The 20788-nt window shown below is 38.6% G+C and overlaps 1 protein-coding gene across 3 annotated transcripts in view; it reads left to right on the top strand.

Moving 5' to 3' along the window:
• The window catches only part of NOTCH2 (notch receptor 2), a 168785-nt gene that overhangs the window by 27825 nt on the left and 120172 nt on the right, over positions 1–20788 (top strand). For all 3 annotated transcript variants that reach the window (XM_034654188.1, XM_034654189.1, XM_034654190.1), the window contains exon 2: positions 13611–13692. In XM_034654188.1, coding sequence (XP_034510079.1) covers positions 13611–13692 — 82 coding nt within the window. The remainder of the gene's footprint in view (positions 1–13610; positions 13693–20788) is intronic.

Genomic DNA, 20788 nt, shown 5'->3' with positions numbered 1-20788 from the left:
AGATTTTATTTATTTATTTGACAGAGATAGAGACAGCCAGCGAGAGAGGGAACACAAGCAGGCGGAGTGGGAGAGGAAGAAGCAGGCTCATAGCGGAGGAGCCTGACGTGGGGCTCGATCCCATAACGCTGGGATCACGCCCTGAGCCGAAGGCAGACGCTTAACCACTGTGCCACCCAGGCGCCCCCGACATCAGGTTTTTTGACTGCATTTCAACAGATGTAGTGAGTGGAAGGATGCTGGACTGGTAGATAAAAGGCTTGTGTTCTGGTACAGGTTTGGCCATCTTGAATGACTTTGGGCAAGTTCCTTATTTCTTTGAGTTGCAGTTTCCTCTTCTGTAAATGGTGCTAATACCAATTTGCATGCCTTAAAGTGTTGTTGTGGGGATCAAATGAAATCATTTGTATGAAAATGTTTTATAAACTATGAAGGTATTTTTATTGTAGCATTGCCTTTGGTCAGACTTCTCAGGGGTGAGAAAGCAAGAGTTTTGGGATCTAACATTCTGATTTGTTTGGCCAGTGTTCACATTGGTCTTAGAATACTTGTAGGTTTGGGTGGGGGAACATAGCTGGAAGTCAGCTAGAAATCCCTGCCCACTAGAAGCTGAGATGTTAATCCTAAGCATGTGTTGCCAAGTCAATACCAACTCCATCTTTAGGTACAGCAGGTGTTTGTTACTCTCATTTTACTGGAAGGACGCTGACCAGCCAACTAACCTAGGATGTGACTGGCTACTTTCTGAATTCACATCATTAGAATTACTCCTTAAGGTTAAGATATTGTATTGTAGGAAGGTTGCTGATTTGGGGGTATTTTCAGTGGAGTTGGAAGAGCACATACAGAAGCCCACTGTGTGCAAATTTATAAACTGGTTCTATTTAACTCAAAAATCCAGATCACATGAGGAGGAGGATACTTGATTCACTTGACATTTTTAATATAAAACTTAAAGTATTTGAGACTTTCCATGGTAACTTCTATTTAGGCTTATAGCCAAAGTGATTACAATGCCTTGGTTTTCATATTTTCGATGAGGTAATGTGTGCTTTGGTGGGGAGGAGGAGAAATGTTATTTAATCACCAGCACTACACTAATAACCGCATTAGCTAAATCCTTTGTCCCTTTGCTTGAACTCAGGGTTACTTGCTTTAATATTGGTTTTCCAAAGGACTTAATCCTGTTAATGTGAAGAGGTGATGGTGGGAAGGACATTCCCACTGGGCCTGGAGTGGTGTAACTGGTAAAACTCCCTTTCTAAATCCCTCTTGTTCTATATGAATATCACTCCCATGTTCCTAAAGTGGAATGAATTTTTACTGAGGAGAGTATTTTAAGAGTGATAAACAAAAGAGATGAAAATATCTCCTCTGCCAGGTCTTTGTGACCTTAGAGAGCTAGAATAAACTATCATTTTGCAGATTTTATTTTTGTCTTCTTTTGTGGGAAATTAGGGCCTTGTTTATGTTCTCTTGGAGGGAGATAGAAAACTGGCCAGATCTTTCAACAGTTTGGCTTTAAAAACATTTTCCAAACATTTACCATATGCCTAGCATTACATAGCTGGGTTGAACCTAGGTAGGACAGACATGGTTATAGGTATTGCTGAGTCCAAAATCTGTCTTTTGCTGGACCTCCTTGGGCTGCCAGGCAGGAGGAGTGGCAGCAAGGTAGATGAAATGGATGGTAGGTTAGGGCATCTGCTTTTTTATTTTTTTATTTTTTTTAATTCCTCTAGGAATTTATGACTCATTTATGGTAGTTGGGGAAGACCAGGGTTCAGAAAGCCAATACCCCTTATGGGTTTTACCCCCCAAATTTTAATTTAATATATTGAGGTTTAGATTATTTTTGTAGCTCTTTCTGAGAACTCTGGACTGAAGCTGAAACAAGAGAAGTCTCTTGGCCTCTCTAGAACGAAGAAAACTTTCGTCGAAGGCAACATAAATCTTGGGTTTGCCAAATCAGGTGTTGCTGCAAATGGAGAAACCTAGATTTCCTTCCCGTTTTAAAAAACACAAACATGGAATGCTCAAGTTCTGATATGGTCATTTATTAATGGAAACAAAATTTTCTGTCTTTGCTGCCTTTCTTTGCTCATCCAGCAAGAACTGGATGAGCAAGAACCGCTGTGCCCATTTGCAAACCAGGTTGTGGCTGTCCGTGTGTGGGGCTGTTTTGTTAAAATGACTGTTACAATTCCATAGAAATCTAGGTAGGCTTAGAGATAAATTCTTACCTACATTCACAGTAAAGAAAGAATATGAGTAGTCGAAAGGTTTGTGAGTCAGGAGAGGAATTTTAAAGAGGCTTGATTAAACATTGAAATTAGCCGCTCTTCATCAAATATCTTTAAGTGTATGTTATTACTATTTTTTTCTGTTGACCCTGGGACCCAAGTTCTGTTGGTGTGAGTTGGCATTGATCTGTGTTTGAAGAAATAAGTGAGAAGAAGGGAGGAATAAGTTTGGAGCTGTATTACGTGTTTTCTTCCCTCAGTAGTTAATAAAAATTTGGTATTTTCCTAGTGTTTACCTTCTTCTATTCCAGAGTTGTTGTCCCAGACATGCTCTCTGGAAATGGAAACAATATGCATTTACCGTCTCCAGATTTAGACATTTTACTCACGATGCTGGTTTCTGTGCTTATCTGGAATATTCTGGGTACGAGCCCAGGGTTTAGGGCCTTTTGAGCTCTTGAGTTTAAACAATTCTCAGTGGATCACAATAAAAAATAAATTAATTAATTAAAAAAACCCAAACAGCTGTCAGCGACATGAGTTTTGTACTGAATATTGTCCACAGGTGAATAGGGTTTGGTTTTGGCTGAAGGTGTAGAACCTCTGTCGCCCACATAATATAGGAATAACCCCAGTGTTAGGACCTTAGTCTTTGCAGCCCTGGCTTCGGAACACTTAGCTGTGATGGAATGGGGCTTTATGCTGGACTCAGATTTTCTGTCATGCGATGACACTTTATGGTTTTCTGGTGACTCATTCTTGGGATTAGCCTCAATTGCTACAATGAAAGTTTCTTAAAAAAGGCCGTGGGGAAGGATACTCATGAGGAAATCTGGGGCTGTTCTCTGGATTTTTCCCCATTTGGTTTTGGGAAGTCTCCTTGATTTTATTTTTTATTTATGATTTTTTTAAAATTTGATTTTATTTAAATTCAAGTAATTAACATTGAGTGTATTGTTAATTTCGGAGATAGAGTTCAGTGATTCATCAGTTGCACATAACACCCAGTGCTCATTACATTATGTGCCCTCCTTAATTCCTTGATTTTATATAATGTAACAATCTTAGGATTTTCCATTTTTATTTTTAACACAATTTTGTCCCTTATTCTTTCTTTTTGGAGTCTACCTCTAGATAAATAATAGAAATTGTCTACTCCATTTTAAAAGTTTCCTGAACGATTTAAGCTAAAAGAACACTTTGTTTATTTTGGGTGGGTAGCGAGAAGTTTATATATATATATATATATATATATATATATAATTATTTTCCAGCAAGGGTACTTAAAAGCATGTATTTAAAATTAAGAGCTTTTAAAAAAATGAAGCTGTACTTCACAAAATTGTCTTTAAAAAGCTTTAAAAAGGGAGCGTTTACTAAAAGCACAGGAAATTGGTGACAGGCTGAATTTGTTTCTGATAACAGAACAGATGTAGATCATAGAGGAGATGATAGAAGGTAGAGGACAATTGGATATCACCTCAGATTGGCCTTTTTTGACCACTATATATAGAGAAATTAACTTCTTCATAGAGAATAATTTAACTTCTAGATTCTTATAGCTTCCCTTTTCATAGAGGATGATTTAACTTCTAAATCCAATATAGCTTCTTCCCTCTTGGGTTTTATTATACCGAGATCTTGAACCTTTTGGATATAAAAATCCTGTAATTGTTTTGGTCAGTGTCATTTTACAAAGTGTTAGATACTTAATAGAAAAGAAATACATCGGGGCTACTTTGGATCAGATTGGTGCTTATTTTTCTATGGATGTGTATCAGTGAATCTACTCATGGGGAAAATGGTACTATATAATGTAAACATATGATTTTAGCTTACCATTCACTTGAAATTTTTCTTACTGTGTTTTCTGCATTTGCCGTTTAGATGTAAATTATTTTGGTTTCTGTTCATCCCATTTAAATGAATTCCTAACCACAATACACATGGCTTAAGATTCATGGGGAAGAGTAGGGGAGTATGTATTATCTTTATGCAAATTTTAAGGCAGGAATTTCCAAATATGTTTCAGTTTTATGAAGATTAGAAAAGTATAGTTCCACTTTCTCAACCCTTCATCCTTGTTAACGGCCAGGAAATTTGCACCATTTTTTCCTTCTTATTTTACTTTTCTACTGCTTATACAAAGTGAAATCAGAATTATTAGACACAGTCACATTTGGGTATCACTATGCTTATTAAAATTGAAGCCTTAGAAAACTCTGAACACATAAAGTGGTTGTTGACTTTGTCAAAAGGTTTTGTGTTAAAGATAGTTCAGTGAATATCTTATGAGTATTGACTATACCTGCTATGGTCCAGGCACCGTGCTAGGTCCTGGGTATACAAAGATGAGCCAATTATGATCACGGTCTTTAGAGAATTTACACAGAGGTAGGGGAGAGAGACAGGTGAGCCAGCACTTTTATTAAATCTGCCTAGGAAGTAATGGGAGTACAGAGGAGGAACATCTAAATCAGACTGGAGGGTGTCTGAGGGCTTCTTAAGGAAGGTAGTGTTTTTTTCTATGATTTGAAATGTAGGTGGGAGTAAGGGAGATGGATAAGAAAGGGAGGGGAAGTATTTTCCAAGTGAAAGAATGTATGTATGTGTAGAGGTGATTATTAACAAATTTACCACATCTGATTTATAAATATGTTTTTATAATTTTTCATTTTATTTAACTCAAATTAAAAATTTTCTGCAGTCTTTAAGAAGACAGAAAAATGAAGGAAATAACACAGTGTATAGTATATGTCAGTAGAGCACAGCACATATTGATGAATTTTGCTCTTTGCAATAAATAAATCCAGTAGTATAAAATAGGACAAAATCGTAACTTTTTAAATCAAAGATTATTCTAGACTCATCAACTCAGTAGGACAAATATCTTTATAAAACAAAAATTCTACTAATAATGTCAAAAACACCCTTATGTTATTTATAACTTCAGTTTTTGTTGGTTATATTTTCTTCAGTCAAGGTATACCTGTTTTTGAAAAGTAGTAATATTTTGCTATGAACTCTGTAGCCTAAGCCTTAATCTCTATAGGTCTGATATGAGCATCTCTTAAGTAGGAAACACATTTTCTATTAGATGATATCTGTAAAGGACAGAGAAATCCTTGTAACACTGTCAGGAAAATAAAATTGGTATCTCCCTTGTTGCATTCATTTGCCTTTTAATCAAGACGAATTTCAAGGAGGAAGACAGATGTTTCTCTACTTTGTTTTTATTTAAATGTACCACTTGGGAGTTGAAGCTTCTGCACTTCTGTTTTTGTTTGTTTGTTTCTTTTCATGGCTTGATCCCAAAAAATGGAGTAAAAAAATTAGTGGAAGTTTGTTGTTTGAAATCACAGGGTGCTATGAGAATTATTGCAAATCCCTGATGTCTCTCTGCCTGCCCTCAATTCTCTAACTTTTGGTAATAATGCAAGCAGTCATTTTAGAAAACCTTGCTTTGTTGGTTTTACTGAGCCCCTTCCAAACACCATGTGCCTGAAGCAACAGCAGCCAGCTGTAGCCAAGGTCCTAGGGCATAAACTCAGACTTCTCTCTCAAATGCTGCTACTCGAGATTTGCATAAACGTTGAAGAGAAAATTAAAAGGGCCCTGTATGCCGTCTCTTCACATATTTTAGGAACCCCACCCATTTAAGATATTAAAACGTCTTTTAAGTGAGCGGTGGATATGAACACAGATATCACACTGCAGACTGACAGAGCAGGATATGGAAAAAAAATCATGTGAGATAGACAACAGACAGAGGCTTATTTGAAGAGGCTACAAAGCAACAAGTAATGCCAATTTACACCGATTACGTGTTAATGTAACAAGTGAAACACATTGAAGGCTGCTCAGATTACAGCTGGCTGGGGTGCAGACTTAATTACTCATGTTAGAGATTCCTAAAACAAAGGCAGGCTTTTAAACCAGTGATATATAGCTGGCATGATACTAAAAAGCCCTAGAAAACCTAGGCAAATGCCTGGACGAAATTTTACGGAAGATTTCAATCTATCAGGATACCTTGGGCCAGTCCCTAAATGGGCTAATTCCTGAGGTGCTAGAACTGATTAAAATCAATGACGGCTTATTCTGTTGTTTGCAGTATTTATAGAGAAATGAGGCCAATGAACTTGAGTAAATACCAGGACCTTGTCTGTACTGAGTTACACAGTGCTAAGCACAAGGGTTTGGGTTGTATTTCTTTTTTTTCTTTTTTCTTTTTTCTTTCTTTTTTTTTTTTTTTTTTTTTTTTTTTTTTTTACAGATTTTATTTATTTATTTGACAGAGAGACAGACAGCCAGCACGAGAGGGAACACAAGCAGGGGGCTTGGGAGAGGAAAAAGCAGTCTCCCAGCAGAGGAGCCCGATGTGGGGCTCGATCCCAGGACCTTGGGATCATGCCCTGAACCGAAGGCAGACGCTTAGTGATTGAGCCACCCAGGCGCCCCTGGGTTGTATTTCTTAGAGGTTGTTTCTGGAGTGGTCCTGAAATTGACATTTAGAGGGTCTGCTAAAGTTATTTAATAAAAGCAATTTTTATTTTGTTTATGTTTATCTTAGAGTCATTTGGGTAAATCATATCCTCTTTGCCCCTGCCCCTAACTTCCCTCCATTATGCTGTATGGACTGTAAGGATAGGAATTGTTTTACTTCTGTTTGGTTTCCATTCTATGCCTAGTAGAGGGCCATGCTCACAATAAGTTCTTCAACAAATATAGAACTGTATTAAAATCGAAAGGCATTTTTGCTCATATATAGTGTTTATTTTACCTTTACTGTATCACTTCTTATTCCTACAGTGCTACACCTTTTTTTTAAAAAGCGGTGACCTCTGATTTTTTTTTTTTGTAGTTGTAGTAGTAGTTCAGTATTTCTTTCATTAGACTGTTAGTGATGGCAGCTGGGAAGAATTTATTCCACTTATGGATATTACATCTCAAATTGCCTAGGGCTCTTCTATTTTTCCAGATTTCTCAGTTTGTTTAAACTGGGGTGTGATTGATTTAACAAGTTTATCATGCATTCATTTAGCAAGTTTATCATGATAGCATTTATCATGCACTCATTCACTTACCCAGAATTTAAGTACCTACTATGTGAGCTAGGCTTTTTTGAGCTCTTACTATGTATCAGGCATTCGAGGTTGTTTAAGTGTATTAATTCAGTTAGTTCTTACCAGGGCTCTGAGAGATGATTTTACAGGTGAAGAAACTAAAAGAGAAAGAGATACAGATATAGATAGTAAATGAAGGAGCTAGAATCCAAACTCAGATCCTGATTTTAGCATCTGTGCATGAAATTATATTGCCTCAAATATACAGAAAAGAAGAAATGTTTTCTATCCTCTAGGAACTTAAACATGGAAAAATAGAGAAGACAGCATAGAATTAAGTGCTAAACTGTGAGTGAGTTATGAATGTCTTAAGAGTCAGGGGCTCTGAGGGTGAGGCGGGAGGTGGGCTGGGCCTCAGCCAAATGAATAGAGTGTTTATAGTGGAGGGAAAATGGCAGCCAAGGAAGCTGAGATGTGGGTAGGCACGGAGCTGAGTGCAGTGGTGATCCATGCCAGCAAGAGACTGCATTTATTATGGTGGGAGGATCCCGGGAGTGTAAGGTGGGCTGTAATCTTGAAGGTGAGGCTGAGGGTTTAGACTGGAAAAAGTAAGAAATGGCTTGTCCCTGGAAAAAGTGCCGTCTGTGCCATTATGTGAAGGTACTGCATAGACCTCTCAGCTGGTTCTTCTGAAGCCAAACTGAGAGTAAGTTCTGAGAATTAAGAACTGAAAGCCAATGCAGATTTAGAGAGTGCTGTACCAACACTTTGCAAGTGGGGCTTCTGGGAGGTTGGATGAGATTAGAATAAAATCCTTACCACTTTGGGGGAGCTGAGAAAATAGATGTCTTCAACTTGGTTTAAAAAGGGCTGACCTGAATAAGCTTATATAAAAAAGAAAAAAAGCCCCTTTACTCACTGGAACATGTTACAAATGTGACCGTTTTCCTTCCTTCCTTCTTTCTTTTCTTCCTTCCTTCTTTCTCTTTTTCTTTTCTTTTTTCTTTTCTTTTCTTTTTTCTTTTCTTTTCTTTTCTTTTCTTTTCTTTTCTTTTCTTTTCTTTTCTTTTCTTTTCTTTCTTTTCTTTTTTCTTTCCCAAGATTTATTTATTTCAGTGAGAGAGAGAGTGAGCACAGTGGGGAGGAGCAGAGGTAGAGGGAGAGAGAATCTCAAGCAGACATTGTGCTGAGTGTGGAGGCTGATGTGGGGCTTGATCCCAAGACCCTGAGATCAGACCTGAGCTGAAACCAAGAGTCAGACGCTGAAGTGACTGCACCACCCAGGCGCCCCTACAATTGTGACTGTTTTCAAACACAGATCTGATTGTGTCATTTTCCTTGCTTAAAGCTGAACAGTACTTACCCTTGCACTTAGACCAGAAGCTGGGGTCCAACCCCTGCCTTCCTCCTATTACTTTCCCTCCTTGCTTAATAGTCTCCAACCACGTGAACTTGGAATACCAGTGTCATTCCCATCTTAAGGCCGCTGCACTTGCTCTTTCTTCAGTTTGGGATTGCTCTTTCCTGCGTCTTCATGATTCTTCTTCATTTAAATCTTAGCTCAAAGGTACCTTCTGAGAGAGGCCTTTCCTACTCATCCTATCTAACGGAGGTCTCTATACGTCCAGCCTTTGTGATTACTCTGTCTCCCATATCTGGGTTCTGTTTCCAACAGAATCTATCACTTAGCACTGTCTAAAATGACATTATTTATTTATTCATGTATTATCTATCTTTCCCTAATAGAAGGTTCATGGGGACAGGGACTTTATTCTGTTAAGTATGGAATCCCTGACATTAGGGTTTGCACCTCATGGAGCAGATGCTTTCTAAGTATGTTCTTTTTTTTTTTTTTTTTTTATTGTTAGTCACCATACAGTACATCCCTGGTTTTTGATGTAAGGTTCGATGATTCATTAGTTGCGTATAACACCCAGTGCACCATGCAATACGTGCCCTCCTTACTACCCATCACCAGCCTATCCCATTCCCCCACCCACCTCCCCTCTGAATCCCTCAGTTTGTTTCTCAGAGTCCATAGTCTCTCATGCTTCATTCCCCCTTCTGTAAGTATATTCTGAATATTAGAAGCCCATTCCCCAAAATGTTGCACAGAAAATGTGTGAAAATTAGAAATTGGTCTCTAAATTCTGTGTCACATTGCCAAGTTGATGGAGTGATGAAATTGAAATCTCCTCCTTCTCTTGACTTTTGCCCTTTTTGGGGGGAGAGAGGCATGCACACGGAGACACACAGACACACACAGTATATGAGATTGATTCCAGTCAACAGTGTTTATTGAGTGATCACTGTGGCTTAAGATGAAAACTCCTTTTGTGAGTGACTCATTTCTCCGAGTCTACTAAAACATCAGTTAAGCATCTGTTCTCTAAATGGGATATGATTGAGCATTTCGTTTTTTACTCTACAAATATAAAGGTGCTTTCAATTTCACTGTTAAATTTAAGTGTTTTACATTGGAAAAAGAGCACATTGAATTTTAAAATGAGATCTTTTCTGGTTTCACTGTAATTTTTTGAGTTATCAAAGTTTTAATTTCTCTTTGAATGGCAAATAATTACAGTATTCCTTTAGAAATACCCCTGAGCAAAGTCACAAGTCTCAAATTTTACTCTATTTTTCTTTTGTCTATTCAGGCAGTATATTACTGTCTAGATTACACAAGACCTCTAGTGGATTCTGTAGTCCTAGGGGACTCCTTAACATGGGCACTCATGCTTTAGTTGTTCTCAAAGTATGGTTCCTCAGACTTGTAGCATCAGCATCACCTGGGAACATGTTAGGAATGCAAATGCCCAGGCCCCCTCTAGACCTCCTCAATCAGAAACTCCGGGGGGGGGGGTGTCTGGGAAGCCCTTCACTTGATTCTGATGCACACTTTGAGCACCATGGCTTAGTAAATGTTAGAGGGTCAAGGTAGCATGATCCTACAGATTAGCCAAATGGCATTAATTATTAGCCCTGTAAGCCCACCTCCTTTTTGGTCACTGAATTTGATTGGTTCACTAAGGCGAGGCTGTAAAGTTATTTGCTTGATGGATTGCCACATATTGACTTTGGGTTGTTTGTATTTCTCTGAACCTGTCACTGCAATGATTTGCCAGGACACTTAATAGGAACAGACTGTAATTTTTTTGCACCCATGGCTTTCTGAGTCATGGGTGGCTAGGCTCTTAATGTCCTTCTGCGTAGGTTTCTCCAGGTACCAGGCATGCCTTTCACATACTTTTAATGAAGGAGGTGTCACTGTTGGATCATAGGAGACCTTCAAGAGCATTTAGTTCTCCCCAGTTTAGTTTACTGGTAGGGAAATTGAGCCCCCATGAGGTTGTGCTTTACTTACAGTAGTACAGCTAGTTAGTGGTAGAGGTAAGATTTCAGGTTTCTGGACTCCACTGAGCCAGGATTCCTGCAGGGGGAGGACAGAGCTGCAGCTTAACTTGCTCTGTGCCTGCAGGACATTCCTTTCCTACTGACAGGTTTTCTTTTTTATTTAAAGGAAAAAAAGCAAATAGAAAAAAGTCAGGAAGTTCTCATTGAAACTAATAAAAGTGTCTAAAGAGAATGAAAAAAGCAGTTTGAGAACTTTGGTATGGAGGAAATAACCTGACATTAACTGTTTTAATTATAGTTGTTGCATTGGCCTTATCAGTGTGGGAAGAGGGAGCATTTGAGCCCTACAGGGAAGTGGGATATGGACAACAAGATGACCCTTTTCCTGAATCTGCCTGTTCCGGCTGCAACTTAGTGACTGTGTGATCCCAGCAGCTGTCAGAGATGGGGCTGGACTCAGCAAGAGACCTGGGTCTCAGGCCTAACACTGCCACAGCTAGTGGTGTGATGTTCCATGAGGAGGTCACCTAAACTCCTTGGCCTGCACTTTCTAGTAAATGGGTATAACAATACCTGTCCTGCCCATCTGAGAAGAAAAATGTCAGATAGTGGGAAACAGTGTATCACTGTAGATAGGAGCACAGACTCTCTTGCAGGTTCCAGACTCCCTAAGGTTCAAATTCTGGCTCTTTAACCCACTGGTGTGGTAGTAGCAGGTCACTTAGCCTTTTTTGTGGAACACATATAATGAAATTAACTGCTTCACAGCATTGTAGGGAACATTGTATTAGTTAGTCTATGTAAAATGCATAAAATAGTATCTGGGATTTAGTAAGCACAACGTGTTAGCTGCAGTGGTTATTACTATTTTAAAAATATTATTTTAAGAGATGAGATTTCTGTAAACATATTCTCAAATGATTCCATCACTTCGTAATGGGTACTGGGCAAATAGCGTGTTCTTATGCAGTAATTTTTTTTTTTTAAGGAAAGCATTTTTTTTTAAGATTTATTTGAGAGAGAGAGAGAGAGAGAGAGAGCATGTGCACGCACACACACACACAAGAGAGACACAAGCAGGGGGAGGAGCAGTAGGAGAGGGAGAAGCAGGCTTTCCACTGAGCAGGGAGCCTGATGCGGGACTCGATCCCAGGACTCTGGGATCATGACCTGAGCCGAAGACAGATGCTTAACCAACTGAGCCACCCGGGTGCCCATCTTATGCAGTAATTGTTAATGGAGGAATTGTTCTAGCATCCAGCTTGTGCCTGGGCTCCCCTGTGAAGAAGCTGATTTTGATGCCCTAGAATGTCAGGCCTAGAGCCTGTGATATTGAGCAGTTTATTCATAGAATGGTATGGCTAGAGAAAAGTCACAGGTGGAGATTTCTCAGTTTTGCTTTCAGGTATTTGTATATCAACTGTCCTAGCAGATGGACATCTTAATAATCTTATAGAAAAAGTTCATTAACTTCAATTTTAGCTTTTGTTGTTTGACTAGGTTTCTTTCTGGCTTGCCTTTCCAGTTGTTGTTAGGATTCTTGGTAAGGATTTTGGTAATGAAAATTCTGATTCTAAAAGCTAAATAATCAAGTTATCCAGCAAGTGAGTGGTAGACTTTCGGAGTCTTTCTCCTCTTGTGGCTAAAATCAATGAAAATTTCTACTATTGCTGTTTATCTCTGAGTAGTGTGTTTTTGGAAGGGATTATGGTGTGAGGTGCCTTTTCACTGCCTTGTAAAAGGACTGGAGTTTAAGAATTTAAGAATTGTTGTTCTATCTGCATATATAAAATTAACTTTTTATTTTCTTTATTTTCACCCTCCCCCCCTACAATCTGTATTCATGGTCTACTCCCCCATCTTTGTGTGAATCCCTTAAGGCTGGAGGTTATGCTGTATTGATTTCTTATGTATTCCATTTCTCCTTTTCCTCTGGATCCTAATATTGTGCCAGGCATATACTAGGCTCTCAATTACAGTTTGTTCAATGAATATCGTTGATGTTTCTGATTAGTTATTAAAGTGGCCTGTTCTGAAACCTCACTTGAAGGCTTAAGTAATTAATTCATTTATATCATGGTGTCCTAGTATTTACCCAGGTCTTCCTAAATATTCACTGATGAATCCTTGTATTATTTATCTGAAGTATTCAAATTTCAAGATGCTTATGGCATGTCATGTTTGTTAAGAGCTTTAGTTTTCTTGTTGCAGCAAATGTTGAGAAATCGTTCTTTTTGATGGCTGAGTAATATGCAACATGGACGGGACTGGAGGAGATAATGCTAAGCGAAATAAGTCAAGCAGAGAAAGACAATTATCATATGGTTTCACTCATTTATAGAACATAAGAAGTAGGAAGATCGGTAGGAGAAGAAAGGGAAGAAGAAAGGGGGGGGTAAACAGAAGGGAGAATGAACCATGAGAGACTATGGACTCTGGGAAACAAACTGAAGGCTCCAGGGCGGTGGGGGAATGGGATAGACTGGTGATGGGTATCAAGGAGGGCACGTATTGCATGGTGCACTGGGTGTTATATGCGAGTAATGAATCATGGAACTTTACATCAAAAACTATGGATGTACTGTATGGTGACTAACATAATAACAAAATATTATTTAAAAAAAAGAGCTTTAGTTTTCTTGAGTATCATTAGAAGATAGGGATGCAATCGCTGGGAAGCTAGAGGCACAGAGAATTAAGAGCATCATTCAAGATTGTAAAGCAGTTATTGAAGGAAGAGACTCCTAGGATGAGCTTCCATGCTTCTATGACCCCAGAAGCCAAAGGACAAATACAAAACAAAACAAACCAAAAAACCTGATGAAAGCTCTAAAGGGAAACCCAGATCAGGTTGGATATGGGAACGGATGTTGACCTGAATTGGGTAACATTTCTTTGCTGTCTGATTAGTGACTTATTTCTAATGTGCATTTGTTTTTATTTTTAGCATTGCAGTGTCGGGATGGCTATGAGCCCTGTGTAAATGAAGGAGTGTGTGTTACCTACCACAATGGCACAGGATACTGCAAGTAAGTTTTTCTCTGTTTGTTTGGTTTTTTTTTTCCTTTTTATATATTTTATTTTTCCTCAGTAGAACCCTGGACAAGATTTGGTTCTACTAATTCTATTTTCAATACTTCTGTGAAATGTTACTGGTTCTTTAACTTTTCTGATGTAGTCTTTGTGGGGGATAAGGATGGAAGGATGTAGATGTCAGATAAATGGTTAACAAGAACTTCTTATTATCTTATCACTATCTTTTTCATTATGAAAAAGACTTTTCAGTGAGTGGCTAGTTAATGTATTATTGAGTACATTCTTAGAATCACTCCTCAACATGTTAGTTACGATCTTGTTTTTAAGTCAAACCACAATAGATATTAACTTTAATTCTGCCTAGCATACGTGAATATTACAACATGAAACTATTTTTCTGGTGTAAAAAATGTCTAGTTCCTAAAAGAGACCATGAGAAAGATGCATATGCACCTGTAGGGATGGGATGGGGAGCAGGCACTGTGGAAAATGTCATTATATGGGCTTACAAGACAAAGGGTATGGACAGGATTAGGGAGTATAGGCTGGTTCTTAAGAGCATTTTTTCTTTTTCTCCAACACCTAGTTTAGCTATACTTTTTGTTTCTTTGAGGAGGCCTGTGAGATTATCTCATAAATAGCTCCTCTTTGTGTCCTGTGGACCACATTTTTTTCCTTCTGGCTCTAGCTCAATGGAAAAAAATTTTTTTTAAAGATTTTATTTATTTATTTGTCAGAGCACATGTGCACAAGCAGAGGGAGAGGCAGGCAGAGGGAGAAGCTCAGAAGGCAGTCCCAAGCAGTACTCTGTCCCAAGGACGCTAGGATCATGACCTGAGCCAAAGGCAGACACTTAACTGACTGAGCCACCCAGGTGTCCCTCAATTGAAAATTTTTGACAGAAACATGTATCCATTGTACTTATATCATGGAAAATAAGATTGATCATATAACTTTTCTTTAACACTGCATAGGGTATACTTGTTCTCTGCTTTGGTAGCAGTACTTGCTTAATAAGCATTTTAAATGAGTTTATCCAACATGCTTTTCTTTCTTTTCTGGATATTTAATTGAGTAACATAAATATAATAATGACATTGGTTCCAGTCAAGTCCATTCTGACACTAGGATCTAAGTGCCTTTTTTTTTTTTTAAAGATTGATTGATTGATTGATTGATTGATTTATCAGAGAGAGAGAGAGAGCATGCACGCATGCACGCACAAGCAGGGGGAGCAGCAGGCAGAGGAAGAAGCAGGCTCCCTGCTGAGCAGGACCCTGAGATCATGACCTGAGCTGAGGGCAGACACTTAACCTACTGAGCCACCCTGGCGTCCCAGGATCTAAGTTCTTTAATGTCATAAGTGAGGATTCTTGCAAGTCAGGGAAGATGCTTTTGAGCAAAGTGACAATATTTTAGGCTATGATGACAGTAGAGTTGTTTTTTTAATTAAAGTTTTTTATTTATCTGAGAGAGAGAATGAGAGAGAAAGCACAAACAGGGGAAGAGGGGCAGAGGGAAAGGGAGAGGCAGGCTCAGCAGGGAGCCCGAGGTGGGGTCTTGGGGACTCAGGGGACGCAGTGGACCCGGGGGGCACAACATGGGGCTTGATTCCAGGACCCTGGGCTCATGACCTGAGCTGAAAGCAGCCGCTTAACCAACTGAGCCACCTTTACAGCCGCCCCAGATGACTGTAAAGTTTAACCGTAGGTTGTTTGGATTGGAATAAAGAAAATACTGGAAAGGAAATGTTTTTTGTAACTGATAATGAGCTGCTCATGTAGTTTTTCTAACTGGAAAACAAAAAACAAAAACATGTGATGTAGTCTTCTCTCAGAATGGTAACACAGCTGGAGATAATAAAGGGGAGGAACTTAATGCCTTAGAACTGGCTACCAAAATCTTCAGTCCCTTTTTGGCACCTGCTGTCATAGATACTTGCTTTATTCTATCATTCAGCTCTCTATGGTAGTTAACCCATTAAATTATGATCATTTGTGGATGTGTTTGTTTCTCCTACTGGATTTTGAGGTCCTTGTCTTATGTGTTTTTGTATAGTTAATGCTTAATATAGTGCCTGATATGTAGCTAGAGCTTAACAATGCGTTTCTTGAACCAAAAGGTGCTCGACAGATTTCATCATTCACAGGTTTTTTTAATCTGTGTCTTGAATAAAAAGGTACTGTCCTCTCCTCTGAGAATTTTATTTCCTTCACACAGCATCTAGTATGGTAGTACTATACCGAGAAGCACTTTAGTTCTATTTGGACATAATTCAACGTGGTGACTTACGTAGGGGGAATTTCAAATAGGTTCTGATTGTTGGCCTACATATTTGTGGTCTGCTGTGGAAAGAGAGACTAGTCTCTGAGCACTTACCAGGAGAGGACACCAAGGGTCACTTATGGGAGAAAAGGGATTTGTGGGCCGTTAGTCTCAAACTCTGCAACCAAGGTGAGACAGACAAAGTTGCCCCTGATTTCTAGAAGAAGCACTGCTAGGGAAGAGGGAATTCACTTTGTGGTTAACAAAAACGGAGCTGCCCAAAATCTGTCCACGGATGCTTATTAATTGTTCATGGGATAGGTTGCTTATGGATATAATTCTGGGCAAGTCCCTCAGATGTCTTCCAATCCTTTGTGAGGGAAACAAGCCCTCTGAGAAAGAAAAGTAAGGAAAAAAGTGGGCAAGACTGTCCTTTTGGGAGACCCATATGAACAACAAAACTTGTAAAAAGAGAGTATTTCTCTGTGTCGGTAAAAGCAATATTAGCATCTTTGGGAGTGGCAGTGTCAACTAAGTGGACACAGGAAAAGCAAGAAAAATATCAGGGAGGCCAACTCAGTCATCCCTACAATGCCACAGGATGTAAAGCAAAATTTTAAGCAAAAATAACATCTACTTATCAGATCTTTAAGTATATCTTCACGAACTTTGCTTTTTTCCTTGGAGAAAAAAGGTAATCCAGCTTGTGCAGTAAATATTGTTTTCCCAAAATGGTAAATGGATATTAGAACACTTAGAAGTTCTATAAAAATTACATCAGACATGCAGGACATATGATTATCTTTTTGTTCATGAGATTGCTTAATAGATTAAGAAAAGAAAGTTGAAGCCAAATTCTTTTTACCGGGCATTGGGGGTGGGTATTAGTGGAAAATGTTTTAAAGTAGAAGGTATCTATCTGCTTAAAGAGCATAATGCTACTGATTCAGCTAAAATATAATGGTTGTTTATAGAAATTATAGAAATCCTTGATAAGATCACATTGACAGATGAGGATAAGTACTTTTAAAGGTTAGTTTTGTACACAGCTCAACTTTTTTTTCTCACTGTTAGGAGCCTAAGTATTCTATCAGTCTATGATTAGATTGGGATGCCAGACAAGGAAAACCTGTGTAATCTTGCATGAAACTCAATTATTGTTCCTAAATAGTTGTTGTCAGATCTTAATAAAGCCCTCTCGCTACAGAGAGATAAGACATTTTATTCTCTCCCTTGTCCTACTGGGAGGTGTAAATATGTAATTAAGTTTGGCTGTCATTAATCACTTTCAAGTTGTTTGTCTCAGGCTTTCAAAGATAAACCATTCCAAATCCCAATTTGATTGACAATCATGGGTAACTCAATTTCACTAGAACTTTGGGGGAGGGTAAGGTTTTGATTTGTAAAATTCACAAGATGCGCGTTTTAAAAAAAAAAGATTTTTATTTATTTATTTATTTGACAGAGAGAGAGAGAGAGCTAGAGAGCAAGAGAGGGAACACAAGCAGGGGCAGAGGGAGAGGGAGAAGAAGGCTTCCCGCTGAGTAGGGAGCCCGATGCGGGGCTTGATCCCAGGATCATGACCTGAGCCGAAGGCAGACGCTTAACGACTGAGCCACCCAGGCTCCCCAAAGTGTGCATTTTAAGGACATATTTATCGTAGTTATTTAAAGTTCTTATCTGTCAGTTCTTAACATCTGGGTTGTCTTTGGGTATGTCGGTATCAACAGCTCTTTCTGTTGACTCTGGGTACAATTTCCCTTTACTTCTCATTTATGGTAGTTTTGTTATTTAGTGGACATTGTGAGTGATGCATTTTAGTGTTTACCTTCCACTCAAGAATGGTGAGTTTTGTTCTTATGGGCAGTTACATCACTGGAAGATCACCTTGATCCAATGAAAGCTTGGTTTTAGGCTTTGCTCTGGAGGGTCTGTTTTGCCTTGAGTCTGACAGTATTGTGTCTTAGTCCTGGGATGTGGTCCTTACTCCCAAGTATGACCCCTCAAGGGGATCAATGAGAAGTGTGAGGTGCTTGTCAAGCCTGGTGTTTCCCAAACCCCTCTAATTTAGTAGGACCTGAATTCAAGCTTCTGACTTCCTAGAACCATGCTCAGCCTTTCTGCCTTCCAGCTCTTGCTTTCCTTTGGGTTCCTAAATACTTTATTCATGCACAGCCAGGAATCATTTAAGGATTTGTGTGGAGTCATATACATATTTTAGGGCTACCTGCTCTGTGGTTCTGTCTTTTCCAGGATTTCTCCTCCTCCAGATTCTAGCTGCTTTGACAGTTCCAGATACCTTTGACTCTTCAGCCCAGTAAGACTTCCATTTTCTGCTTGCATTCTGTTCCTCATGTGCTGTATGGACTGAGGAATACCTTCAGGGAAAGAGCTATAGAAATGTAGGTTTCATATAGTTTGGTTTTCTTTTTTTGAGGCTCATATCCCAGTTTCTGCCTGCTTTGGTTACTCTTTGGTACCTTTACTATATTGTCTACAGTGTCTAATTATTGTAAGCAAGAGAGTTGATCTGATATAATTACTCTGCCATTATTTTTAATGATAAAAATTATCATTATAAAGGACTCTTTCAAAAAATTCTACATGCCACTTAGGAGGTAACTGTGGCGCAGTGTTTATTAAACACTGGAAAGTCACCAGGAGTTACTTAGGTACCTGTGGATGGGTGATTGCATTTGAGAGTTTCTACTTTTTGCCAAAGTACCTAAGTAGGAACTACATTTTGAAGTAATCATTATCAAAGAAAATTATTTTTACTTTATATTATCAAAGTAAACAAAGTAAATCATTACAAATATAAAATGTTATAAAGTATAACTTGGTTTCACAATTTGCTTAAAATTTGTGTACTAACTGTAAGAAACATTAAACATTAACAACCAACAACTTTCCTGGCCAGGACTAGGAGAATGTTGGTGGTCCAGGCCTCCTAAAGCCATTCAAGAAAACTATAGCCATTGCCTTCTTTGCCTCTTGATATGTTTCTATATAATCAGAAGAGAACAGAGACACCTGGAATCTTCCAGAGCCTGGCTTAGAGGATGCACTATCAATATTTGTGTTGTAGTGGTGCTCTCCTAGAAAGGTATTTTTAAAAGTTAAGGCTGACTCAGTGTTTTCCCCTTTCACCTACCTGGTTAGTGTGTTCAGTGCTGTTCAGGGCAACATCAGATCAAAGAGATACACTGGGAAAAATGTCAACTGTTAAATCACTTTCTCTTCTTTGCTGAAACTGGCTCTGCCAAGAAGATTCCTTCAAGTAGAGTGTCCTATTTCACAGAAAACATCATATATACAGTTTTTCTGGCAGATGCTAGCAGAAGCCTGGCCACTTTTCCGTAGTTCTTTTATCTTTACCGTAAAATGAAGAATATTGTCTTTTGCTCACTAAATACCTTTCACAGAGTAATGTTTCTTTTTTTGTAAATAATGTGGTACTTAAGAAGCTATTAATTCAGGAATTAACTTATTGCATGCTCTTTATGTATACCACATATAACAGATAACTGAAGTCTGTGGTAGTAGTTGCAAGTAATCGATAGTGTCACCACATTATTTCACACTCTTTGGGAAGTCATAAAATAATTATCAATTCATTAACCTGGGCTTTTTAAAGAGGTTCACAGTGAGTCTTACTAGACTAATGCAAAGTGAATTGTGAAATGACTGTAATGTCAGAGCAGAAACTGTTAGTGACTGGTAGGGCTGGGACCAGGGTGAGGTGAGTGAAGCTTTCAGCTCAGGTGTAAAATTTTAGAGGGTGTCAGAAAACCCAGTTACCAAGATAAAGAATATTTTAAGAGTCTCATGCTCTACTGCCTGAGCTAGCCAGGCAGTTATACTTTAATGCAGTAGTTCAGAATGTCAAAATTAATGCAAAAAACTGTGATAAATATACCCAAATTTTAAATAAAGAGATCAGTATTACTGACTTTTCCTTTTGCCTCGGGCTTTTGTTTGGTTCATTGTGGTACTGGTGTGTGGATTAAGGTATCTGAAAGAGCCCTGTCTGGTGACATGGAGAGGGCATAGGTTTTTATGCCGGGTAGACTGCAGTTTGAATCCTAATTCTTGTTAGCAATCAGACCTTTGGCAAGTTAAAGAATATTATGGTAGCCAGTGTTTATTGAGCACTTATTATATGTCAGGCTCTGTGCTTAATTAACCTTTTTATATGTGTTATTGTAGTCCTCATGTAAGTTACATGTCTTAATATCCCTGTTTTACTGATGAATATATGTGGAAACTCAAAGAAGTTAAATAATTTTCTGAAGATCACATAACTTTTATTTTTTTTAATTTTTAAAAGTTTTTTTAAAAGTTAACATATAATGTTCTATTAGCTTCGGGTGTACAATATAGCGATTCAACACTTCCATATGTTACCCTGTACTCATCATGACAAGTACACATCTTAATCCCCATCATCTATTGAACCAATCTCCTCCTCCCCTCTGGTAACCATCAATTCATTCTCTATAATTAAGAATCTGTTTCTTTAGGGGGTGCCTGGGTGGCGCAGTCGTTAAGCGTCTGCCTTCGGCTCAGGGCGTGATCCCGGCATTCTGGGATCGAGCCCCACATCAGGCTCCTCCACTGGGAGCCTGCTTCTTCCTCTCCCACTCCCCCCTGCCTGTGTTCCCTCTCTCGCTGGCTGTCTCTGTCAAATAAATAAATAAAAACTTTAAAAAAAAAAGAGTCTGTTTCTTTAAAAAAACAAGGTTTATTTCTTGATTTCTCTCTCTCTCTTTTCCTGTGCTCATTTGTTGTTCCTTAAATTCCACATATGAGTGAAATCATATG

Source organism: Ailuropoda melanoleuca, chromosome 2, assembly GCF_002007445.2.
Source record: "Ailuropoda melanoleuca isolate Jingjing chromosome 2, ASM200744v2, whole genome shotgun sequence".
Classification (NCBI taxonomy): domain Eukaryota; kingdom Metazoa; phylum Chordata; class Mammalia; order Carnivora; family Ursidae; genus Ailuropoda; species Ailuropoda melanoleuca.
The sequence above is the reverse complement of the archived record's forward strand: the minus strand, read 5'-3'. Positions and strand labels throughout refer to the sequence as shown.